The 26,352-nt window shown below is 38.3% G+C and overlaps 5 protein-coding genes across 5 annotated transcripts in view; 1 reads left to right on the forward strand and 4 right to left on the reverse strand.

Annotated features, from left to right (window-relative positions):
• The window catches only part of LOC137079517 (Fc receptor-like protein 5), a 256,219-nt gene that overhangs the window by 172,431 nt on the left and 57,436 nt on the right, over nucleotides 1–26,352 (forward strand). The window lies entirely within an intron of this gene.
• On the reverse strand, nucleotides 10,209–10,628 carry LOC137087586 (histone H2B-like). The gene has a single exon (XM_067452069.1). The coding sequence runs from the start codon at nucleotides 10,623–10,625 to the stop codon at nucleotides 10,251–10,253; it is 375 nt and encodes a 124-aa protein (XP_067308170.1). The 5' UTR covers nucleotides 10,626–10,628; the 3' UTR covers nucleotides 10,209–10,250.
• LOC137087602 (histone H3) lies at nucleotides 11,986–12,421 on the reverse strand. The gene has a single exon (XM_067452070.1). It carries the CDS (start codon nucleotides 12,405–12,407, stop codon nucleotides 11,997–11,999), a length of 411 nt encoding a protein of 136 aa, XP_067308171.1. The 5' UTR covers nucleotides 12,408–12,421; the 3' UTR covers nucleotides 11,986–11,996.
• Nucleotides 13,292–13,820, reverse strand: LOC137079884 (histone H2A-like). Its single transcript, XM_067447543.1, has one exon. The coding sequence runs from the start codon at nucleotides 13,818–13,820 to the stop codon at nucleotides 13,434–13,436; it is 387 nt and encodes a 128-aa protein (XP_067303644.1). The 3' UTR covers nucleotides 13,292–13,433.
• On the reverse strand, nucleotides 14,241–14,930 carry LOC137087618 (histone H1-like). The gene has a single exon (XM_067452071.1). The coding sequence runs from the start codon at nucleotides 14,900–14,902 to the stop codon at nucleotides 14,279–14,281; it is 624 nt and encodes a 207-aa protein (XP_067308172.1). The 5' UTR covers nucleotides 14,903–14,930; the 3' UTR covers nucleotides 14,241–14,278.

Raw genomic sequence — 26,352 nt, forward strand, 5'->3', positions numbered from 1 at the left:
ATGCAAAACGCAGTCCCTTACATTAAATTATCCTTACCAGACCTTAGAAGAACACCTGAGCCCGTCAGCGGCAAATGTGCGCCTAAAGATGGCGCAGTTAGCACAGCAGGAGGTGTCGTGCGTCACCAATATGTGCCCCATATAGAAATGTTCTGCATGAATGGTTCCTACTATAATTAATCATTTATATCTCGCCTTATAACACAAATATAAAAGCAAAATTTTTTGATAATGTTCACTAACAATATTAATTACATTTTATAATTTCTGAACCAGCTACAAGTGCACTATATTATCTGCCCATAAGTGATGTAGCAAATGTATCTATAATATAGTAAAGCATTTTCTCTAGTGAGCATTTATATTTAACACATTACCGTATCAAATAGTGCCTGTGTTTTTGCCAAGACAAGATTATGTTACTTATATCATTTTATATATATATATATATATATATATAGCCTTATATTATACATATTATTTTCTTGTTTTCATTCATTTTATATTTGCTGTTTTTTGCTGCAGTTAACAAAGCGTAAGATTTCTATTTGATAAATAAAGAGTGACATAACATTTTCTTTTCATGACTTTCACATTTGTTAACCTAAAGGTTGAAATGTTAATAAAACTTTTGTTCCTAGATTGTTGTTATTCTTATGAACAAAATGAATGACCATATGTTAATCAGTTCAGGTTCAGTTCAACACAAAAATAATGTTTGCGGCGATTAAATCAAATGTTAGTTTTTTTTTTTTTTTTGGTGTAAATCAATAATTTAACACTAAACTGCCAATAATGTAAACCACTGGGAGACCACCGATGGTTGTTGTTTACTGCATTGCAATAATGTATTTTCTGAAAATTTCTACGCGTTCTCACTCCCAACTTCTCACACATTGACGCTTGATCAGGACCCCATAAGCACCATTTTTCAACACGCAGGTACTCCATTGCTTTCAATGAGAAACCTTTAGCGTCATACAGACGCATTGAACATGTTCATTTCATCATCATTATTTTTTTTATTTTTGTTTATAATTCAAATATTTATTGAGTTTTTAATTTTATAACAAACAAAAAAAACAAACAAACAAACAAAAAAAACAGATAACAACAGTGAGGATCCATGTAAATCTCTATAAACAGCTTATGTTCAGATTACATTATAGACATGTATGTGCAGAAACTATCCCATTGTTCTTTCATGATTTCATTCGTACATTGTCTTCCCAACATCTTTTCACATGCAGCATTTTCAGTCATTTTTTCTTTCCACATTCTAAGCGTTGGGGCATGAGAGTCCTTCCAGAATTTCAAAATAAGTCGGGCACATGTCACCAAAGCAGTATTTAACACTCTAAAAGTATGTTTATTTAACATTGGCACTTCTCTATTGTCTCCAAGTAAACACAGTCTAGGTGATTTGGGCAGGATACAGGATAACCAACCCTGCATGTAACTTAAAACACTGCTCCAAAAAGCAGAAATCACCGGACATTCCCAAAGGGCATGTATCAAAGTGCCTTTAGCTATTTGACATTTCCAACAGAGATGTATACCCATTTTATAAAGCCTGGAAGGAGCATAATAATATCTGTTAAGAATTTTGTATTGAATAAACTTACCCCTAGCTTCTCTAATGTGCAACCCATTGTTTGACAGAATTGAATCCCATGTATCATCATCTATTATACAGTCTTGTTCAAAATAATAGCAGTACAATGTGACTAACCAGAATAATCAAGGTTTTTAGTATATTTTTTATTGTTACGTGGCAAACAAGTTACCAGTAGGTTCAGTAGATTGTCAGAAAACAAACAAGACCCAGCATTCATGATATGCACGCTCTTAAGGCTGTGCAATTGGGCAATTAGTTGAAAGGGGTGTGTTCAAAAAAATAGCAGTGTCTACCTTTGACTGTACAAACTCAAAACTATTTTGTACAAACATTTTTTTTTCTGGGATTTAGCAATCCTGTGAATCACTAAACTAATATTTAGTTGTATGACCACAGTTTTTTAAAACTGCTTGACATCTGTGTGGCATGGAGTCAACCAACTTGTGGCACCTCTCAGCTGTTATTCCACTCCATGATTCTTTAACAACTTTCCACAATTCATTCACATTTCTTGGTTTTGCTTCAGAAACAGCATTTTTGATATCACCCCACAAGTTCTCAATTGGATTAAGGTCTGGAGATTGGGCTGGCCACTCCATAACATTAATTTTGTTGGTTTGGAACCAAGACTTTGCCCGTTTACTAGTGTGTTTTGGGTCATTGTCTTGTTGAAACAACCGTTTCAAGGGCATGTCCTCTTCAGCATAGGGCAACATGACCTCTTCAAGTATTTTAACATATGCAAACTGATCCATGATCCCTGGTATGCGATAAATAGGCCCAACACCATAGTAGGAGAAACATGCCCATATCATGATGCTTGCACCTCCATGCTTCACTGTCTTCACTGTGTACTGTGGCTTGAATTCAGAGTTTGGGGGTCGTCTCACAAACTGCCTGTGGCCCTTGGACCCAAAAAGAACAATTTTACTCTCATCAGTCCACAAAATGTTCCTCCATTTCTCTTTAGGCCAGTTGATGTGTTCTTTGGCAAATTGTAACCTCTTCTGCACATGCCTTTTTTTAACAGAGGGACTTTGCGGGGGATTCTTGAAAATAGATTAGCTTCACACAGACGTCTTCTAACTGTCACAGTACTTACAGGTAACTCCAGACTGTCTTTGATCATCCTGGAGGTGATCATTGGCTGAGCCTTTGCCCTTCTGGTTATTCTTCTATCCATTTTGATGGTTGTCTTCCGTTTTCTTCCACGTCTCTCTGGTTTTGCTCTCCATTTTAAGGCATTGGAGATCATTTTAGCTGAACAGCCTATCATTTTTTGCACCTCTTTATAGGTTTTCCCCTCTCTAATCAACTTTTTAATCAAAGTACGCTGTTCTTCTGAACAATGTCTTGAACGACCCATTTTCCTCAGCTTTCAAATGCATGTTCAACAAGTGTTGGCTTCATCCTTAAATAGGGGCCACCTGATTCACACCTGTTTCTTCACAAAATTGATGACCTCAGTGATTGAATGTCACACTGCTATTTTTTTTTAACACACCCCTTTCAACTAATTCAACTAATTGCCCAATTGCACAGCCTTAAGAGCGTGCATATCATGAATGCTGGGTCTCATTTGTTTTCTGACAATCTACAGAACCTACTGGTAACTTGTTTGCCACGTAGCAATAAAAAAATATACGAAAAACCTTGATTATTCTAGTTAGTCACATTGTACTGCTATTATTTTGAACAAAACTGCACATCCTAAATCTCTTTCCCATATTACTTTCAGACTTTTACTTGTATTGCTTTTAACCCAGGGGCAAATATTGTACCATTTTGAGGCTTTACACAATATTGGAGGTAGTAGCAGAAAGGTCTCTACAGGATTTTCCCCATTTAACAACTTAACACTTCTTTTCAAACAATCTCTAATTTGTAAATACTTCCAAAATTGGTCACGACCCTCCAATTTAAATTTCCTTTTGATATCATCATATGACATAAATATGTCTCCCTCCAATAGATCACCTATAGTTCTGATACCTTTTCTTTGCCATTGCGCCCAGTAAATAGAGAAGGGTATTCCTGCACAACCGGAGGCTGCAGTTTCAGGACCCCAGTTCTAGGACCCTAGATTTTTGTGACAGCACCACCTACCGAATTGAATCACCAAAACACTAATTTAAGATGGACGATGGACACCGATCAGACTGTGAGTACTGATATTCAATCTAGTTTTATTTTATAACGTTTAAACGAAAAACAAAATGTACTAAACAAAAAGTGAGCTGCTATGAATTAAGAATAAATTCACACGAATTAAGAATTTGTGTGCTAGTTTTATTAGTTACTATGATATTCTTGATCGTGGCGTGGCCATGATTTATTAAATCCTTTTTGATTTTTAATGACTATAATACATCTAGCCAGCACATTATTAAACTTAAAAAGATGACAAATGTTGGTGTAAGGGTGTGTGATTTACCTGTAGCTTACTGTATTAGTGGGGAAACTTCCTGAATAATCATTGTTTTACCATAGTTAAGAATAAAATATTCTTACATAACTGCTCTGACTGCCTGGTTGCACTACAATATCAGCCTGTCTAAATGATGCATAATGTTTGACAAGTTCAGCCATTTATACTTTGGCTACGTTCTTATAGTCTGTACTTTTGCTGCGAAGGATTAAAAAGATTCAAATGAATCCTTTAATTAAAAAAAATAAAAATAATTCTGTATGAATCTTGCACAATTTTGTTTTATTATTATCCTTGGAGCTGGACTGAAAAGACTGGGCATAATATTGCAGTGATTAATAAATGCATATTTAGCTACTTCAAACAAATATTATTATATTCCATTCTGCATATGTAGATTTCATAATGTAACCGAGATGGCAATGGCTTTTGACATGTAGCCTATGTTACCTTTTTTTTTTTTGCTTTTAGGGATTGCCACGCCATCACTGTGGAAATGACTGCAGGATTGTCATGTTAATTTTAGAGTCTCAGTGTTTTTTGTTGTTGTTGTTTATATATATATATATATATATATATATATATATATATATATATATATATATATATATATATATATATATATATATATATATATATATATATATATATATATGCTTATATAGTATCTGTCAATGTCACACATCTTTCAGATGGACATGGCTTTCATTAGAAAGTGGTGGTGTCTTCTTTTGATGGAGCGCTTCCAAATAGAAGGGTATTATAACAATATATATTTGTATTTTCAACACTTGCTGGTTTTTATAAATTGTGCAGTATTTTATTGAATGTATGTTATCATCTACAGTTCATTTTGTGTCATGGCTCATTTATCAAAACTACTATGTTCACCAGATTAGTATAATGACTTTCAGTCATCATCCATTTAGCTAAGTAAGAAATGTTTACAATAGTTGCCTCACACTGTATGCAGCTTCAACTGTATAGTACCATGGTCTCAATTGGTGGGTATTGCTCTTATATACTTACAAATTTGGAGTTTGGAATTAGACATCAGTAACATTAATATTCTGTTTGGCTTTCTCTCTCTACAACTCCAACAGTGCACAAGTGTTAAATCATATATATATATATATATATATATATATATATATATATATATATATATATATATATATATATATATATATATATATATATATATATATATATATATATATATATATATATATATATATATATATATATATGTGTATACAGCCATTCCGTCTGTGAGGCAACTGATGAAAAAAGGGGTCTTTTTGGTGCTGTTGTTATTGCAAAAATGACATAAATATATATTCTTCAAACATTCTTGAGTCTTGTCTTGCCTCTATACAATCTTTAAAATATCTCACTGTAATTTAGTGACTGCATATACTGATTCCATCTTTATTTTACCTGATAATTAACTAATTAGTTAAACTTAAGGAGGTTAATCAATATACAGTATAATTCAAGAAACTAAGATTTTTAAGGTACTCAACTTTTTTTTAAAGATTGATATACATTTTAAAATTATATTTTGTGTAAATTAATGTGTTTAAATTTAAAATTGTGACTCAAAGCAGGTATTACACACTTTGTAATTAGCCTCTGATGCATTTTGAATTTAAAAAAAATCACATAAAATATACTCCTGAGATTAAATATCTTTATACTATGTAGGCTACTAACTAAACCACATGGGTCATAGAACTGAGGTCCTGAAACTGCAGCACACCGCTATATCATCCAGTTCTGTAGGTGGTGCTGTCACAAAAAACGAGGGTCCTAGAATTGCGGTCCTGAAACTGGGGTCCTGAAACTGCAGCCTCCGGTTGTGCAGGAATATACTACTGAGTAAATAGTCTGTCTATTAATTTTAATTTTGGGGTTATGCCACAAGGGGGCATATTTTTGCATATATGCAACCAGTTTGTATTTTTTATGTACCTCCAACCATACCATTTTAGAAAATTTCAAGATAGGATTTTGCATTCGATTCCCTTTATTTGAATTTTGTGATAGAATATCTATCGGTGAAAATGGAGAAGCAAGCTCTCGTTCTATCAAAATCCAGTCCAAGTTGATTTCCCCGACCCAATGTTTCACCAGACTAGACATCTCAAAAGAAATACTGTAATGTTCTACATTGGGCAGGGCTAATCCCCCTTCTTTTTTGGGCTGGCAGAGTCGGTTAATGTTAATACGAGGTCTACCTCCATTCCAAAGAAAGTGTTTTATCATGTTATTATAACTTATTAGTATTGGCCGTGGTATGCACATAGGTAACATTCTAGTATAGTAATTGATAAGAGGGGCTATGACCATTTTCACTGTATTTACTTTCCCCCATAATGTTAAATTTAACTTGCTCCATTTATCCAAATTAGTCTTAATTTTGATGAGCATTTTTCCATATTGTCCGCCATAATATCATCAATATTTGGGTTCAGTTCAATTCCAAGATATTTCAATCCTTTATCCACCCACCTAAAATTGAAACCAGTTAATATACTATGAGTGCAAGCTTGTGAAACTGGCATCGCCTCAGATTTATGCCAATTAATTTTGTACCCAGAGAACAGCGAATAATTATCAATAACTTCAAGTAAGGTTGTGATAGAATTAGTGGGGTCTTGACTTATTACCAAAATGTCATCTGCGTACAAAAATAATTTGTGTTCCCTGCCCCCAGCAAATACACCTTTAATTCTTGAGTTTTCTCTAATTTGAATGGCCAATGGCTCTAAAAAGATAGTGAATAATAGTGGACTTAAACTGCACCCTTGACGTGTTGATCTGGAAATATTAAAAAAAGAAGAAAGCACCCCATTTGTAAACACAGCTGCCTTTGGTCCCGAATACAAGATTCTAATCCATCTGCTGAATTTTCCATTTAAACCGAATTTCGCCAGGGCTGTAAACAAAAAGCTCCACTCTACCCTGTCGAAAGCTTTCTGGGCATCCAGAGATATAGCTAACACGGGATTAACATTATTTCTATTCATCCATAAGAGATGCAGTAATCTTCTCATATTATCAGACGCAGATCTGTTCTTGATAAAACCTACCTGGTCTTTATGAATAATTTGTGGCAATACAATTTCTAACCTTGTTGCTAACACTTTGGATAATATTTTACAATCGACATTTATTAAACTTATTGGTCTATAATTGGCTGGATCAGTTAAATCTTTGTCGCCTTTTGGAATTAGAGATATTACTGCCTGGTTAAAACTTTCAGGAAGTGATCCATATTCAAACGCTTCATGAAGTACTTCAGTCAAAAATGGGCAGAGTATGTCTATAAATTCAGCTGGAAAGCCATCTATCCCAGGTGACTTTCCAGATTTCATTGCACCAATGGCCTTCTTTACTTCAACCTCTGTTAAAGGAGTTTCCAGGTTGTCCTTATCATTTTGTGAGATCTTTGGAATTGTCATTTTTTCAAAAAAAGCATCCATCTGATTCTTATTAACCATGTTCTCAGATGTATACAAGTCTTGATAAAACATTTTGAAAGCCATATTAATATCTGAGGAAGATGTAACCAATGTATCATCCTTTTTGATTGCAGTAATCACATTCTGATTATCTATTTTTTTAAGTTGTCTTGCCAATAACCTTCCCGTTTTTTCCCCATTCTCATAGAAATTAGTTTTAAGCCGGAAAAGAGCATACTCTGCCTTCTTGTTATAGATTTCATGAAGACTAAACTTAAGCTGACAAATCTCTTTAAATTTACCATCATCAAATTTCCCTGCTATTTGTTTTTCCAAAGTACCTATACGTTCCTCCAAAGTTTGGATCTTTGCCTTATTTTCTTTAACTCTTTTGGAGCTGAAAGCTAAACATTTACCACAAACAAATGCTTTCAGTGCATCCCACACTGTGGCTAACCCGTTAGTAGACCCAACATTTATCTCTAGAAAATATTTGATATCCTCTTTTAATGTTGACACAAATTGTTCATCCTGCAGTATGCTTGAATTCAATCTCCATCTTCCTTTACAGTTTTTCTCAACCTTTAAATTTATACGTAATTCCACAGGTGCATGGTCCGTTAAAGCAATAACACCTATTTTACAGTTCAATATTAAGTCAACACATGAATTAGAGATCAAAAAATAGTCTATTCGGGAATAAGTTTTGTGGCAGTGAGTGTAAAAGGTGTATTCCCTATCCAGAGGATGCACCAGTCTCCAAATGTCCACTAAACCAACATCTTCTTTTAAAGATTTTAATGCCAGACCTGTTTTAGTGATTGAAGTTACATTATTGACACTCCTATCAATATATTCATCCGGAACATTATTAAAATCTCCACCTAATAAAACATGTCCTTGCAAGCTTCCCAGCATCTTATTAACCTTATGTATAAAATTAGGTTCATCTCTATTTGGAGCACATATGTTGCATAAAACAACCTGAACGCCATTAATAAGTGCCTGTAGGCATAAATAACGTCCATTTTCGTCCTTGAATTCTTGTAATAAAACAAAATTAAGTCTTTTGTTAATAAGTATCGTAACACCGCAGCTTTTACTTGATACTGAATTATGAAATACTTTCCCAACCCAATCCCTTTTTATCTTCAAGGCCTCATTTCCATTTTCAAAGTGTGTTTCTTGAATATATGCAACATCAGTGTTATGAGACTTAAGATAACTGAGTATTTTTTTCCTTTTGATTGGTGTGCTGCACCCATTTATGTTCCATGATACAATATTAACACCTATATTGCCCATTATTACACCATGGCGAGTTATGTATAAGCCCTGCATCTTCCAGTCTACAACCATTAAACAAATATTGACAGCTTTGTGTGAACCAAATAATAAATAAGAATACCTCACTTTGGAAACCATTACTGGAACAAACAAAGAGCAAAACTAGCACTGTCCTAAAAACAAACATAACAGTGCAGATGCCTTCCAGGCAGAATGAAAGTTATTTCTGGTCCGTGACAGCGGCATCTGCTGCAACACCATTCAGGGTAGCTCCCATTTTAGTCATTTCGGCAAACAGAACGCTTATGCCCATCTTTGACGTTTCTTCTTGGTTAGCATATGCATTGTTAACTGTTGCAGAGCTAACATTGGCGTCACTCACCGTAACAGTAGGCAGTCGAGTTTGTACACTCTTCTTCTTGGACCCCATGGACATGCTTCGCAATGATATCAAGTTTAGTGAATTAAGAAATTACCACCGACCAAAATCGTGTTGTTTGGGAGAGATTAAGTTGTTTAAAAGCAGTATTAGTTTGACGGGGTTCGGAGCTCTGCTAAAACGCAGCCATTTCCTGGTACCTCACCACGTGACTCCCCAATTTCATCATCATTATTAATTATATATTGGGTTATGATTTTGCCATTATGACTTTTTGGAGTGAGATTCTCAATTGATTCAGCCAACAATTTTATTTACATTATTTATTTAAACTTACTCATTTGTGGATTATATAATATAAAAAACAGAATAAAACAGACAACATGCACAATTTATTCAAAATGTAGGCCTACTTATATATCAAGAGTTCTGAGGTCAAAAACGTTTAATTTATGTGAAGAAAAGGCCCAAAAGCAATCAGTCTCCATACGCAGCGCCCCGGCTTCACAATGAAGAGCCACAGGTACAGCACAGGCAGGGCCGGCCCGTGAGGTTGTGGGGCCCTAGACATGATCATAAAAATTGGCCCCATTGGAGTAAAAAAAGAAAATAAAAAGATCTTGAGATTGAGGCGCTCCCCAAGATAAGACGAGGCCCTAGGCGAAAGGAAAGGCCGGCTCTGAGCACAGGTATGACAGATGAGATGTCTGATGTTTCTCATGAACTTGATCTTCAGTAAAAGCAGACGTCACTAATATCTGATACATTGAAACTATTAAATGTGAAGAACAGCTTCATTGAGATGTTTAAGAGATGAACTTCCAGAAATATGACCTAAATTTACCTCTGATCAGACTATAAATTACATTCATTTCTGCAATTAAAACATTAATATTAAATAATTTCAATTATAAAATATTTTTATATATTAATCCTAATGTAATTCATCGGCTAAACAAACCTGGTAATTCCTCCTTTCCCTTCATGTGAGATGTAAGATCAAAGCCCCTTCGAAAGACAGCGTGTGTGGCTCTTAAAAGAGCCTTTGTGTGTGTTGAGCTGAGAGCGGCTTTACTTTGAGCTGGTGTATTTGGTCACAGCCTTTGTGCCCTCAGACACGGCGTGTTTGGCCAGCTCCCCGGGCAGCAGCAGACGCACGGCGGTCTGGATCTCTCTCGATGTGATGGTGGAGCGCTTGTTGTAGTGAGCGAGACGAGACGCTTCACCGGCGATGCGCTCGAAGATGTCGTTGACGAAAGAGTTCATGATTCCCATCGCCTTGGAGGAGATGCCGGTGTCGGGATGAACCTGCTTCAGGACTTTGTACACGTAGATAGCGTAGCTCTCCTTCCTGGACCTCTTGCGCTTCTTTCCGCTCTTGCCAGCGGTTTTAGTGACGGCCTTCTTCGAGCCCTTCTTGGGCGCGGACTTCGCTGGCTCAGGCATGATGCTTCGTCCAGAACAACTCAAAGAACAATAAAGCTGAGTTACTACAGGCGGGTTTTTATGCTCTGCCCTATGCAAATATCAGAAGAGAAGAACAACCTCTGTGATTGGCAGTCTTCAACCCATAGAATGATTTTATTGGCCACATTAAATGCTCCGTGACATGCAGGCGAGCCAATCAGAAGCTTTAAAATGTTAATAACACCCACCGGCCCATCCCCCACACCGGACTCGGTTCCTTTGTTTAAATATCCCGCATTTTTAGAAATGAGTGAAATATTCTGAAGGAAATCTTGTCTTTGACATCATAAACTAAGGTGAATATTGTTTATTTAGAAGCAGAAAATTGTGTATTTTATCACTCAACCTCACAAATTCACATTTGACTCAATTGTTTCACTGTCATGAAATAAAAATACTGTAAGTTACCTAAAAAGATACGCATATGCAAACAAGAACAAGCTTTAAAATTAGGTTTGACTGCATAGTTAACATTTTATAGTATTAAAAACTCTCTCAAACATGCTCTTAGTGTGAAAGTGTGTGTGGCTCTTAAAAGAGCCGTTGGTGTTTTTCTTCTCCGTGAATCTCTTAACCGCCGAACCCGTACAGGGTGCGTCCCTGTCGCTTCAGCGCGTACACCACATCCATGGCGGTGACGGTCTTTCTCTTGGCGTGCTCAGTGTAGGTCACAGCATCACGAATGACGTTCTCCAGAAACACCTTCAACACACCGCGCGTCTCTTCATAGATCAGGCCAGAAATACGCTTGACGCCGCCACGCCGAGCAAGACGCCGAATAGCGGGTTTAGTGATTCCCTGGATATTATCGCGGAGAACCTTTCGGTGCCGCTTAGCGCCTCCTTTCCCGAGTCCTTTACCGCCCTTTCCTCTTCCAGACATGTCGACAGATACTCTTCAATTCACAACAACTGAATAAAGAACAATCGCTGGAGAAGAGGAGTTTATAATCAGCTAGCGGACCTGGTTGAAACCACAGTAAGGGGCGGACCTAGTTTACGTCACCAGTTAATTATTTCAAATATGATCAGACTTTTGACGCTTGATGGTGGAAGTATTAATATTGACATCATATTTAAATGTTTATATATATATATATATATATATATATATATATACACACACACACATATATATATATAAAAATACACTTCGGAAAAAAAAAACAATAACTTTGGTTATTTTGTTTCTAAATAAGATATTATAGGGGGGACATTTTTTTCAGGGAATCTTTGGGGAATTAAATGTTAAGTGTTTTTTTTTTTTTAAATGGAAATGATCTTTCATTGAGTTGTTGATGTGGCTCTTAAAAGAGCCTTTGGGGTTTGTGTGGCTGATGCCGCGGTGAATCTAAGCGCGCTCTCCGCGGATGCGGCGGGCCAGCTGGATGTCTTTGGGCATGATGGTGACTCTCTTGGCGTGGATGGCGCACAGATTGGTGTCCTCAAACAGACCCACCAAATAAGCCTCGCTAGCCTCCTGCAGGGCCATGACAGCGGAGCTCTGGAAGCGCAGATCCGTCTTGAAATCCTGGGCGATTTCTCTCACCAGTCGCTGGAAGGGCAGTTTGCGGATCAACAGCTCAGTGGATTTCTGATAACGGCGAATCTCTCTCAGCGCCACGGTACCGGGCCTGTAACGGTGAGGCTTCTTAACGCCACCGGTAGCTGGAGCGCTCTTACGGGCGGCTTTGGTAGCTAGCTGCTTCCTCGGGGCTTTTCCTCCGGTGGACTTACGAGCGGTCTGCTTGGTTCTCGCCATTGCTTCTGATGAGCTCAGCGGCTGCTCTGAACAGAACAAACGAATGAAGAGCTCACAGGAAACAGCGCTTATTTAACCCTAGAGCTGCCGTGCGCTGATTGGATGGAGTCGCTTCAGAGGCATTCGATTGGCTATTGTCGTTATAGCAGTTGGCCAATGACGTCTCCTGTTTTCCCGCCCAAAGAATATATATATATAAATGTCAACACTGGGGAGTATAAGAACTATGGACTCATGAACATCCAGATGATATATAAAGTAATTTCCTTTTTGTAAAGATAGGATTAACTCCAGAAAAACCAAAATAAAGAAGAAAGAAAAAATTGTTTCCACCTTTTACATGTAGAAGTCATGTAATTCTGCATGCATCTCCAATGCAGAAATATTTTTTTCAACATTTGATATTTTTAGAAAGTCATTTTAGGGAAATAATATTATATACCGATAATACTAAAAACATAATATTGCAACGTTGGGCCACAGAATCTCATCAAATGTAGAAAACATCTGATGGATCATTTGCAGGGTTTACTGCTCATCTATAACAGTTGCCAATATTTACATTAGTATATCACAATATACATAATTTTAAATGTCTTCATTTGATGAAAAATCTATTATAAATGTTCAGATTTTATTTACAAAACCTGATGAACTGAATGAAAACTTTGGCCTTTATGTGATTTAGCTCCAGGAACATCAGACAAGACATTTGGGCAAACATTACTATAAACTAAAATTGTGTTGGGCATGTTACTTAGTTAAATGTTAATTTATCTAGACCATTAAAACAAATAAAAAAAATCCCCCAAAAGCAGTTCAAGGCTGAACAATAGACCACTGTGTAAATATGGTCTTAAGAGAAAACACTGCAGGTTTATTTTAAAAGACCTAATATGCATTTAACACAACAGTGTGCCTTAGTTAATAGTCAAAATGCTATTAATCATAGAAAAACTCTCTCTGGGAGAAATTGTGTGGCTCTTAAAAGAGCCTTTGAGTTGCTAAAAGCAGGCTTTGGTGTATTTATTTGGACTTGGCGGGCTTCTCGGTCTTCTTGGGCAGCAGCACGGCCTGAATGTTGGGCAGCACGCCGCCCTGAGCGATGGTCACGCCACCCAGAAGCTTGTTCAGCTCCTCGTCATTGCGCACCGCCAGCTGCAGGTGTCGAGGAATGATACGGGTCTTCTTGTTGTCCCGAGCGGCGTTTCCAGCCAACTCCAGGATCTCAGCGGTGAGATACTCGAGCACAGCGGCCAAATAAACCGGAGCACCGGCACCGACGCGCTGGGCATAGTTGCCTTTGCGGAGAAGCCTGTGGACACGGCCGACGGGAAACTGCAGTCCCGCCCTGGAAGAGCGACTCTTGGCCTTGGCGCGAGCCTTACCGCCGGTTTTACCTCGTCCGCTCATTGCAGCGTTTAATATGATTTGAAGTCTTAACAGAAATAAAGATAATGCCGCTGCGCAGTGTGAGGCGACTTATAAATGAAAGCGTGCCAGTCTCCTATTGGTTCAAATCTGGAAACATTTCCAGCCAATCAGTGACCTTCACTCTAAACCCAACCCTCTTTCTGCGACTGACGACGCTCAAGGACGTCACGCTGTTGTATCATCTAATGCCGCTAGGATTCCTTTAAATGGGCGGCTTTTTATATAAATAAGCATAGTTAACATAATCATAATATAGTAGTATCAGTAAAATAAAATAAAAATAAGTGTATTTGAACAATATGTCAGGTCATTATCCTTCCCCTTCTTATGGAAATCTAATGACGTTCATTGGACAGATTATATGAAATAAAGCTCTTTATATGAATCAGTGAGTGGCTCTTAAAAGAGCCGTTTTGATGAAACCATAAGAAATAAGTTTATCTCTTTTTGGGAGCTGCCCTTTTAGGCTTGGCGGCTTTAGGCTTTGCTGCTTTAGGTTTAGCCGCCTTGACCTTTTTAGGGCTTTTGGCTGCTTTCTTAGTGGCTGCTGGCTTCTTTGCCTTCTTGGGGCTCTTCGTCGCCTTCTTAGCGGCTGTGGCGGCGGGTTTCTTGGCCTTCTTCGGTGATTTCTTCGCGGCTTTGGGCTTCTTTGCTGCTGCGGCTTTGGGCTTCTTAGCGGCCGCGGGTTTCTTGGCTGCGGGCTTCTTCGCTTTAGGAGCCGCTTTCTTGGCGGGTTTCTTCTTGGTCTCGGCTTGCTGCTTGTTGAGCTTGAAGGAGCCGGAGGCCCCGGTCCCTTTGACCTGCACCAGGGCGCCTTTAGTCACCAGACTCTTGACGGCGATCTTGACGCGGGAGTTGTTCTTCTCCACATCGTAGCCGCCGGCAGCGAGCGCTTTCTTCAGGGCGGCGAGGGACACACCGCTCCTCTCCTTCGACGCGGACACAGCCTTGACGATGAGCTCGCCGACGCCTGGTCCTGCTTTCTTGGCTTTCGCGGCGGACTTCTTCTTGGGCGATTTGGCCGGGGCGGCAGCAGCCGGGGCTGGGGCGGTTTCTGCCATCTCTATCTCTCTCTGATCGGATCTAAAGTCTTTCAAACGCTGTCTGGTTTGAGCAATGAATAGCGCTCGCGCGGCGCTGCTCTTGAATTACACATGAGAACCTCATAGACTCAACCTGCCCTCTCACGCGTCTGTGCGCGTCCACGAGCTCCTCGCGCTTGTGTTTTCTTCTTGTACATTTGAGGAAAAACTGAAGCGGTAAAATAGTTTGTCACAGTCGAATCAAAGTGAACAGCAAACAGAGGCTCTGGCCTTTCATCAGAGACTCAAATACGCGGAGAGGAAATGTTACTTTTGCCTTCGTCAGGTCAAATCCAAGGCGAGCATCAGCCACGGCGAAACTCTACGTGTAAATCCGATGGATAATTTGAATGAAAACGTTAATAAAATCCTAAACCCGTCCTCTGTGTGTCCAGCAAACAGTCTGAAAGAGACTTTAGTGAAAGCAGCATCAGTGAGGGTGTGAGGAGGCTTTCATACAGCTGTTGATTTGGGCAGCTTGAAGCACACGAACATCATCCGGAGTCTCGAGTCTGTCTGTGACTCTCATGCCCGGCCAGCAGAGTATCCATGTTTTAACTCCTTAAACACATCGTTACTGTACATAATATCACGACATAAAATGTTAATTGCAATAAAGGATTTTTTTGTCTCCTGATTCGTCATTCATCTCATATATTGAACCATGTGAATAGAAACGATGGAAATTATTGCTCATCATAAAGCAAGAGACAGCACAGGTCATATCCTTTAATCACCGCACATGCTAATCTACAACACAGTCATGTATTTACAACTGGCCATTATGTTTGATATGTTTATTCAGGCAGAAAGCTAGGTTTGGAACAATAGAGTGACAGATAATAAACCGGTTGCACATAATCTACATATGTTACACATGCCTTCTGTCATTGTATATTTTAGAGATGGGATGTAATACAAGCTCTCATACAAACAAACATTGAATTATGATTCCAGGCCGCATCACAAGTCAAATTTGTGAATTGATATCATTCAAACATTTAGTTTGAAATAAAGAAATTCAACTTCTGAAGAATGACAAATCATCTGTGGAGCTATGAGTCACACACACACACACACACACACACACACACACACACACACACACACACACACACACACACACACACACACACACACACACACACACACACACACACACGTGTTAATGTTCATGTGCTTCAAACTGCACAAAACAAAACTACACCTGCATATGAACGCCATAATAAAGAGCACAACTCTTCAATGTAACAAATATGACCTGATTTTTTTAATCAGGGACATTCGATTATATACGGTTTAACAGCGGTTGATTAGACTGTGAAGCATCAATACAGTATAACCTTAGTATATGCATCTATGGAAAATAAATACGTTTATGGTTAATGAAACTAATGAAAGTTTTTTTCAATAACTTTGAATCAATACAATATTTCACAAGGATTACTAATTAAAATAATAATAGATATACAATTAAAATAAATTAAAAATAAATAGATTCCAAAACTCAAGAGACTGGAATTGGGACACAAAAGAAAGGAAAAATAAACTGACAACCAAAAATAAATTAAATAAATAATAACTCAAACTAATGCACTCAATTACAATACATAAGAAAATACACCGAATGAATACAAACAATTTACAAAACCGCACCCAAAAGAAGATTCAAATTGCTTAAACACAAAATAATCCAAACTGATTTGAAAAGAGGAGCGGAGAATCAAACAAACGTTTGAAGGACTTTAAAGGAACACACACATTTTTGGACTTACGCTTATTCACTGTATCCCCCAGAGTTAGATAAGTCCATACACACCATTCTCATCTCTGTGTGTGTGCCATAACTGACACACACACCGCTAGCCTAGCTTAGCACAAAGACTGGAGGTAAATGGCTCCAGCTAGCAGACTGCTCAAAAAGTGACAGAATAACGCCACCATTTTCCTATTTACATGTTGAGATGTGTAGAGTTCAGGGATGCAAACACATGTATGGTCAAAAAAGAGAGAGAGAATCGAAGCCCTCTGATTCTTACTCTAGGCCTCTTGAATTTACGCAGAGTTTTGTGTCCCACATAATTCCTACAAAGAACATGTTTGGACTGTATCTGTATAGGGAAGAAGCAATGACGATAAGCTTTCATCGATATCGATTTAATTGAGCCAAAAATAATTAAATAGGGAAAAAGACATAAAAAGGTGAAACAAATGATAACTTAGCTGGATTGGGATGCATTGGGCGATAGTAAAGACTATTAAACATGGCAAGTGTGATACTAGCGTACAAATATTCACAAGTGAAAGATAAATATAATTGTCTTTGTTTGATAAGAAGCTTGATCTGGATCATGATTGTTACACGCCTGATGTGATACTTTAAAAAGACCTAGGCCTATTCCAACACCACAGAGAAAGTATTTTTTCTAATAGTTTGTCAAAAGAGAAAATAATCTGGTTTAGTTGTATTTTAAAACATCGCTTTTTCTTAAAATCAAATGTATTTGGTAGCGTGATTGTCTTGCTTCATAATGTATTAACTACATATTTATCAGGCTAGTAAAAGTAGCATGAAACGTTGCAGAAATAAGACTAGTACATTTTATAAAACAAAACAATGAATGGCATTGTGTCCGAACACAACGGGTATGAAGATGCATTTGGTAAACTTGTTCTTCAAATTTTAAAGCACGGTTATCTTTTGGAAAAGTGTAATACACTGTTTGATTTTGCTATCTTACATATGTAGTGTATCTTACAGTGGTGTGCATTGCAGCAAACATTATTGTCAACTAGGAGTTTAACTGATATTGAAACTTTGTAGAACTAAGAAAAGTCAAATAAAGATCCATGGGACGTGCCATCTTAAAAATGTAAGTTTAATTGTAAGGTTTTTAAGCACAATTTGAAATGTTAAAGATTCACTCTGTGCTGTTTTGTGAATAACAATTGAAATGAATGACTACCTTGTAGAGTCTTTAACACCGTGCTCAACTGTTGGGGTCAAAGGGCAATCTCCCTGCTAGCGTCATCCGCTCTCTCCAAAGTCTGTTCATGCTGACCAACAGACAAACTGTTACATTTCCAAAACTCTAGGCATTTTGAGTAGATAACTAATAGTATATTTTCTGATAAGGGTGTTTCCACACTGATGAAGGCCAGTTTGGAAGACGCAAGAAAAGTAAAATCATGTAAAACTTACAATCCTAGATCACGACGACCATAAAATGTTTGACTATTGTAGTACTACCCCAAATCGGAAAAGGTTGGGACAGTATGGAATGTGCAAATAAAATAAAAAAAGAAGTGATTTCTAAAATTACTTTGACTTGTATTTCATTGCAGACAATATGAACACAAAATATTTCATGTTTTGTCTGGTCAACTTCATGTCATTTGTAAATATGCATCCTTTCCTGTCATTCCAACCCATTCTCACTCCCAAGGCGTCAAAAACCGAAGCATGGTCAAGTGCCTTCCGCTTAACAATAAAGACGCTAAAGGTACCCCAAGGCGTCATGTTTCGACACGCTGGGTGTTCCATTCATTTCAGTGAGAAACCTTTGGCGTCATACACAGACGCACTGGGTATGTTATCGTCATGGTGAAATTGTATTAGTTTATAATTTTGCCATTATGACATGTTGGAGTGTGTTTTTCAATTTAATCAGCAAGCATAATTTTATTTACATTTATCTAATGTACGCTATTTAGACATGCTTAACATGTAACCCAACCCCATCCCATCCCTAAACCTACCCATTTGTCTGAACATGATATAAAACACAGGATATAACATACGACTGCATCCACGAGTTATTCAAAAAAGTTAAATAATCCAAGTTTCCCGAGGCCAAACGATTGATTTGTATGAAGAAAATCCCCAAAAGCGATCAGCATCTCCATCCGCAGAAGATCATCAACAAACACAATCAAATTTCAAATATTGGCGCCCGTTACGTGAGATTTCATAGTGAAATGTCATTGGCTCTCGTATGTCTTGTGACCAATTGCGTCATTACGTCAGCATTGATTGTAAATTGTCATTGGCTCTCGTGTGTCTTGTGACCAATTGCGTCATTACGTCAGCATTGATTGTAAAATGTCATTGGCTCTCGTGTGTCTTGTGACCAATTGCGTCATGCTCAGGAGTCATTTGAATTATTTGAATGAGATATGAATGAGTTCGTTCACGGGGCAGCGGGATCATCATTTCAGCGATTAAAACATCAAGATCGACTATGTTCTACACATGAAGATATCGTATGACTTCAGAAGACTTGGAATGCAACATGAGTTAATACTTTTATACTGCTTTGGTCAGTTTTTGCAATAAATACCTGTGACTGTACATTTATTTGCCTGTTATGTGTTTTATATTGTTTAGATATGGGTAGATTTAGGGTAGGAGTGGAGTTAGTTGCTCCAAAATATGAAAGTAGCCTTTAAATATTAATAAAATCATGTCTGCTTTTATAAACGCAAATAATTAAATGCGTCTGTTTATGACGCCAAAGGTTTATCATTGTAATGAATGGAGCACCCAGTGCGTCGAAAACTGACGCCCAGGGGCACCTTTAGCGTCTTAATTGTGACGCGGAAGGCACTTGACTATGCTTCGGATTTTGACGCCTTGGGAGTGAGAACGGGTTGGTCATTCAGACCTGCAACACATTAGAAAAAAAGTTGGGACAGTAAAGCATTTACCACTTTGTAATGTTGCCATTCCTTTTCACAACACTTAAAAGACGTTTAGGGACTGAAGACACCAAGTGATGAAGTGTTTCAAGTGTAATTTTGTCCCATTCTTCCTGCAAACAAGTTTTAAGGTGGGCAACAGTACGGGGTCTTCGTTGTCGCATTTTGCGCTTCAAAATGCGCCACACATTCTCTATTGGAGACAGGTCGGGACTGCAGGCAGGCCAGTCAAGTACCCGTACCCTCTTCCTCCGCAGCCAGGACTTTGTAATGTGTGCAGAATGTGGTTTTGCATTGTCTTGTTGAAATATGCATGGACGTCCCTGGAAAAGATATCTTCTTGAAGGCAGCATATTATGCTCCAAAATCTCTATGTACTTTTCAGCATTAATGGTGCCTTCACAGAAGTGCAAGTTACCTTTGCCAAGGGCACTGACACAACCCCATACCATGACAGACCCTGGCTTTTGGACTTGTTGCTGGTAACAGTCTGGATGATCCTTTTCTTCTTTGGTCCGGAGCACACGGCGTCCATTCCTCCCAAAAAATACCTGAAATACTGATTCATCTGACCACAGTACACATTTCCACTGTGTGATGGTCCATCCCAGATGCCTCCGAGCCCAGAGAAGTCGACGGCGCTTCTGGACACTGTTAACATAAGGCTTCCTTTTGGCACAGTACAGTTTTAACTGGCATTTGTGGATGTAACTACGTATTGTGGTACTTGACAAAGGTTTGCCAAAGTAGTCCTGAGCCCAAGTGGTGATATCGCTTATAGATGAATGACGATTCTTGATGCAGTGCCGCCTGAGGGATCGGAGATCACGGTTGTTCAACTTGGCTTGCGGCCTTGTCCTTTACGCACTGAAATTCCTCCAGATTCCTTGAATCTTGTAATTATGTTATGCACTGTTGAATGTGAAATATCCAAATCTCTTCCTATCTTTCTTTGAGGAACATTGTTTTTAAACATTTCAATAATTTTCTCACGTATTTGTTGGCAAACTGGCGATCCTCGGCCCATCTTTGCTCCTAAAGGATTAGATCTTTCTTGGATGCTGCTTTTGTACCAAATCATAATTTCAATCGCCTGTTGACATCACCTGTTTCAAATCACATCATTATTTAAACGTTTTACCGCATTACTAACCCTAAATTGCTCCTGTCCCAACTTTTTTTGAAATGTGTTGCAGGTCTGAATGACAGGAAAGGATGCATATTTACAAATGACATGAAGTTGACCAGACAAAACATGAAATATTTTGTGTTCATATTGTCTGCAATGAAATACAAGTCAAAGTAAATTTAGAAATCACTACATTCTTTTTTTATTTGCGTTTTTTCCAAACTGTCCCAACTTTTTCTGATTTGGGGTTGTAGTATAAGATATGACCGGTTATTATTTCAAGTTTAAAGTAAGATCATGCTTAGACATAAGAAGAGTAAAATTAAATATTCTTTAAATTAAACTTTACTTATGCTGTGTCTTTGACCACAGAGGAGGACAAACTTTGCCAATGTGTTTTATAGCATGGGGTTCATCCAAGGTTAATAGTTTAAGACCTGCTTTGAATATTTGTAGAAATAAGATCTAAGATGTGTGTGTGTGTGTGTGTGTGTGTGTGTGTGTGTGTGTGTGTGTGTGTGTGTGTGTGTGTGTGTGTGTGTGTGTGTGTGTGAGAGAGCCTGTTTATGTGGTTTATGAGGACACAAATTTGTATAACTACATGGGTATTACACTGGTATTACACTGTAAATGTGGTTTATGGGGACATATCAAATGTCCTCATAATTCAAATGGCCTTAAAAACATACTAAATTATGTTTTTTTGAGAAAGTAAAAATGCAGAATATTTCCTGTGATGGGTAGGTTTAGGGACAGGGGCAGTGTAAGGGGATAGAAAATACGGTTTGTACAGTATAAAAACCATTACGCCTATGGAGAGTCCCTGTAAACCACATAGACCAACGTGTGTGTGTGTGTGTGTGTGTGTGTGTGTGTGTGTGTGTGTGTGTGTGTGTGTGTGTGTGTGTGTGTGTGTGTGTGTGTGTGTGTGTGTGTGTGTGTGTGTGTGTGTATGTGTGTGTGTGTGTGTGTGTGTGTGTGTGTGTGTCAGGTATTCCCCTGATCAAAATTTGACCCATGAGCAAAACGGCTTATAAATTATATTAATAATTTATTATTTAATTATTTTTTAAAAGATGTGAAAAGTTAGATACAGACTCTCTAAATATTATGAATATTATAATCCTAAATAATATCTCTAGATGATTTTTGTGAACCCGTTTCATACATTGTGTTGCTTCATAAGCAGAAAAAGCATATGTTTTTTCTTCAACTCTGTAAACATTTAACGCATGTCGTGACCTGACAGACCCTATAGCGTATTTCACGGCATACTGTCACACGTGCCCAACTCCCGCGGATGAGCTACGTTTCAAAAGGGCCGAATTGGGGCATATATTAGGAGAGATCTGAAGCGGAATGGTTATTTACAGCAACTAGCTGTCAGGAATACACACCCACACACCCCAGCCCATGGGTGAGAGAGGCTGCTTCGGGAGACATTCAGGAAATAGGATGCCTGCATGGTAGGAAACTTTATTTATTTTTAAAAGATGTGGGATGTTAGATGCAGACTCTCTAAATATTACTAAATAATATCTCTAAATGATTTTTGTGAACCGTTTTATTCATTGTATTGCTTACCTGACTCACATATTCTTAGTTAACTTTACTCAGTAATATAAAATACATACTTCTTACTAGGTTTTGTTGAGTTACAGTCAACGTCAGAGTGAAAATAACAATTTACTCAACTGTTTTAGTGACACTTACTTGAAACAAGCAAGTAGTAACAAAGGATGCAATGACGTTACTACACCAGTGAGAGGCAGCAGTGCATTAAAGCGTGTTTAATGTGCAGAAAAAAAACGAAGAAGAAGAAGCAGCACTTGTAAGAGCATGCGCAATCCACAACTTTCCTGCAAGTCTTAGTGGGCGTCGCCATGACACTCGATACTTCCGGTTGACGGTATCTCAGTTTCGGTTTAACACACATAACAGTTATGCTGCGTTCACACCAGACGCGAGTGACGCCAATAAATAGTCCAATTCGTGCGAAGTTGGACGCGTAAACACGCGAATTTGCGTCATGGGAGGGGCTTATGCCAGGCAGCGGCAGTCGTCAGAAGGACGAGCCGAGTTAAGGCTGCTCTCGCTGGGGTTAATGAGCGCTGAGCGCCGATGAGCGCCTCGGTCTCACACCTCCGAAACCTTGCTTCCATAAACCACACAACATAAACGGACCCGTTTGACATGTTGCCTAGCACCCTACGCACTCCATTCAATGCCCAACGAGCTTCAAATAAACTCAAGAAATGTGATGTCGAAGTAATATATTTCTATTTAATTTTTTGTAATTGTTGAAATGTTGTTCATGTCAGACATTGTCAGCAGACTTTTTTTAATCAACATGAAAATAGATGCATGAACTTCAATGAATTTAAGTACATTGTAATAAAAATTAACATTTAATTGCTGTAAATGAGTAATTGAGTTTATATATTAGGTAACCTATTTAAAATACTGCAGTAAAACTGTATAATTTTTTTGCAAGGGGTATGTGTATTGTTTTCAATAATTTACAGATTTAATGTGTAGCAACACCGCTCTAACAATAGAGACCTGCACTCCCGCGGGATCCAGCACAACCGGTGCGGCGCGGGATAATATTTGATGGGTGAATGCGGATGCAGGTGAACAAAATAAATAACTAGAAACAAATAAACCTTAATTTATAATAAAATAAAATCGATTTACAGGCGCATGGACAGAAGGTAACTCTCGCGTGGTTCATAGGAACAGCCAAGCCTACACACAGTGGCAAAATGTGTTCACGGCATAACTCAGGTGAACCGCTTAGTGCTACTGATAAGTTCTTGTAAGGTAGTCAGATCCATGCGACCATCTGGGACATGTGATCATTTTGCCTGAAGCGTTGTTATAAAAGTCTACTCCTGAATCCTCATAATACAACCAAGCGTTTAGCTGATAACAGGAGGAGGAGAGGAGGAGGAGGAGGAGGAGGAGGAGAGGAGGAGGAAGAGGAGGAGGGGAGGAGGAGGAGGAGCAGAGGAGGAGGAGGAGGAGGAGGAGGAGCAGAGGAGGAGGAGGAGGAGGAGGAGGAGGAGGAGGAGGAGGAGGAGAGGAGGAGGGTCCTGATTACACCCACTTCAAAACTTTCTGTCATAAACATGAAGCATTATTATTGCACCGTCTTCAAAGGATAAAACATCATATATTCTTATTATTAACGACTTCAAAACATCATATATTATACCCTCTTCAAAGGATAAAACCATCTGTCAAACATTATATATTATACCGGTAATCCCCCATGACCCCGGAAGTTCAAAAGGTCACATCATAAATCATACCGGAAACCCCTCCATGACCGCAACTGCAGAAGTTCAACTGGTCTAAAGGTCAAAGCCAATAATCATTTTGTCATAAGCAGTATTATATTTACTACTCAAATATTAAATATCTTTGATTATTTTCAATAATAATAAATTTCAGTCAGTTTAATAAGAAGGCACTTTATAAACATAGTGCATTACACGTTCACGGACAGGCGCCATCTTGGAAAACAGTCTCGACTAATCGAGCGGCGAGAGCTCTGCTAAGTGATGAACTGTGACTTGGAATCTCATATGGGTCGTTGTTTCCGGAAGAAAACACTGAACGCAACAGAGAAAATAAATAAATAAATAAAAATAAAAATGTCCATGTTATTACATTTCACAAACTTAATTCCTATCGACCAGCTCACTTAGAACAGCGCTCGTGGATCGATTAGTCGAGACTGTTTTCCAAGATGGTGCCTGTCCGTGAACGCGTAAGGCACTGCATTTATAAAGTATCTTATTATTAAACTGTTTGTACACTTACAAAGTTCTCAATGCTTCGGTTTGCATGTAGGGACCCTCATTATGCTACCGTGTTAGTGTGAGGCTATTTCGAGCCTTGTTAGTGGTGTTAACTAGTGATTTAATTTTACCACCCTGTGTCTACCCTGTGCCCCATAGACTAGTGATATAAGTTAATCTGTTTTTAAAGATAAAACTCTTTACATTCGATTTTCATTAAAACGCATCCCAGAGAACGATCTACTCGGTAACCATCTGTTAATTACCCCTAGGTTCATTTCTCACCGGAGTTGTCCTTTAATGCCCATCCTCAACCATTAACTCAGAAACTCAAGCCTATCATACCACAATATATTTCTAGAGGAACAATCACTCTGGGCTTTAAATGTTGACAAATCACTGTAAAGTCTTCTAGGTGAAGAATTATGATGAAAAACACTCATGACAAGATTTTCATCAGAAAGAAATATATTTTTTAATAAACTAAAGTACGGTGGAAAACATGCAGATTTTGAATGGATTTTCTTCTTTATTCTATCAGTCCTCAAACACTTTATTAAACAAACTAGCTCAAATGAATCCGCTTTATTCTACTTGACTTTGCAGATGGCTCTCAACAGTGTGTGTCTCACACACATTAACTAAACTTGTTATAAGGTGAAGGATATTTTCATTTATTTCAAGGATATGTTCTTTATTTTCATGTAGTCGCATATTAGGATATGAAGTATTAGTCATGTGGCATATTATGATTAACAGTATAAAGTATTAAGTATACAGTATTAATTGTGTTTTTCACCATGGTGGTACGACGTGGTACGAGGTCAAGCAAGGGTTAGACAGAGGGGGTAGGGGATCTCCAAGATGGAAAATACCAGAGCTGTACTTTCTTTGTGTGTATGTGTGTGTGTGTTAACCTATGTTCATAGAAATGCTGCCAGGAGACTGATGACGCGGGACACCCCAATCGGAGGAGACAGTACAGAAGAAGAAGGGGACGCAGAACAAGAATATAAAATATGCATGATAAAGTTGTGAAATTCATTCAAGAGCAGCCATTGAAGTCATCAAGATTTTCCTGATGCTGGTCAACCTTTTGTACTCGCTGTTACTTTAATAAATGTATACTTTTGATTGATAACTCGACTCCTGGCCGATCATTGAACTTGGGGAGGACTTTGGGGAAAAAAGTCCAACAAAGGACAGGACTTATTTTCCATCAGCCCTATCATTTGTATTCCCTTATTACACTAACCCTAACCCAAACTTAATGAACTCTGACCTTTTGTATCTTTGGATCATCGACTCGAGGCCTGTTATACTGAGAGCCGTACGGCAGATCTGGAGAACAGAAACTGGATCTCTCTTTCCCTTCTCCGTTTATTTCAGTAAAGTTTTGTCTCCTCCTCCCTCATCTCTTCTTCAAACACAGGAAGTGTCTGTTTTAGCACACAGAAAACAGTCGATTGATGAGACAGTATGGGCTCCGGTGCACTGCCTCTCATCTGTGAGTATTTGATCATATTCTGTCATATCTTCTGTTTAGTTTTCTCTTTTTAATTCACTGTATTCAGATGAAGACAAGATAAAAGAATGATTGTTGTGAAGGAGAGTCTATGAACCCACAGTCTCACTGCTTATTGTATTATTTCTGCTAGTTTTTGCTGTAATACTGTTTCTTCTCTTGTCTAGTAGTTGAGATGAATCCGATGTGTGTGTGTTGATATGAGTTAGTGTTGAATGATGCTGTATCTTTAAATAAACTCTCCATCAGAGGCTCAGAGAGCTTGAGAACA

Source organism: Pseudorasbora parva, chromosome 1, assembly GCF_024679245.1.
Source record: "Pseudorasbora parva isolate DD20220531a chromosome 1, ASM2467924v1, whole genome shotgun sequence".
Classification (NCBI taxonomy): Eukaryota; Metazoa; Chordata; class Actinopteri; order Cypriniformes; family Gobionidae; genus Pseudorasbora; species Pseudorasbora parva.

Excerpts from the sequence above, each read along its gene's own strand:
- LOC137087586 (XM_067452069.1), bottom strand. The coding sequence starts at position 10,625 with ATGCCTGAGCCAGCGAAGTCCGCGCCCAAGAAGGGCTCGAAGAAGGCC.
- LOC137087602 (XM_067452070.1), bottom strand. The coding sequence starts at position 12,407 with ATGGCGAGAACCAAGCAGACCGCTCGTAAGTCCACCGGAGGAAAAGCC.
- LOC137079884 (XM_067447543.1), bottom strand. The coding sequence starts at position 13,820 with ATGAGCGGACGAGGTAAAACCGGCGGTAAGGCTCGCGCCAAGGCCAAG.
- LOC137087618 (XM_067452071.1), bottom strand. The coding sequence starts at position 14,902 with ATGGCAGAAACCGCCCCAGCCCCGGCTGCTGCCGCCCCGGCCAAATCG.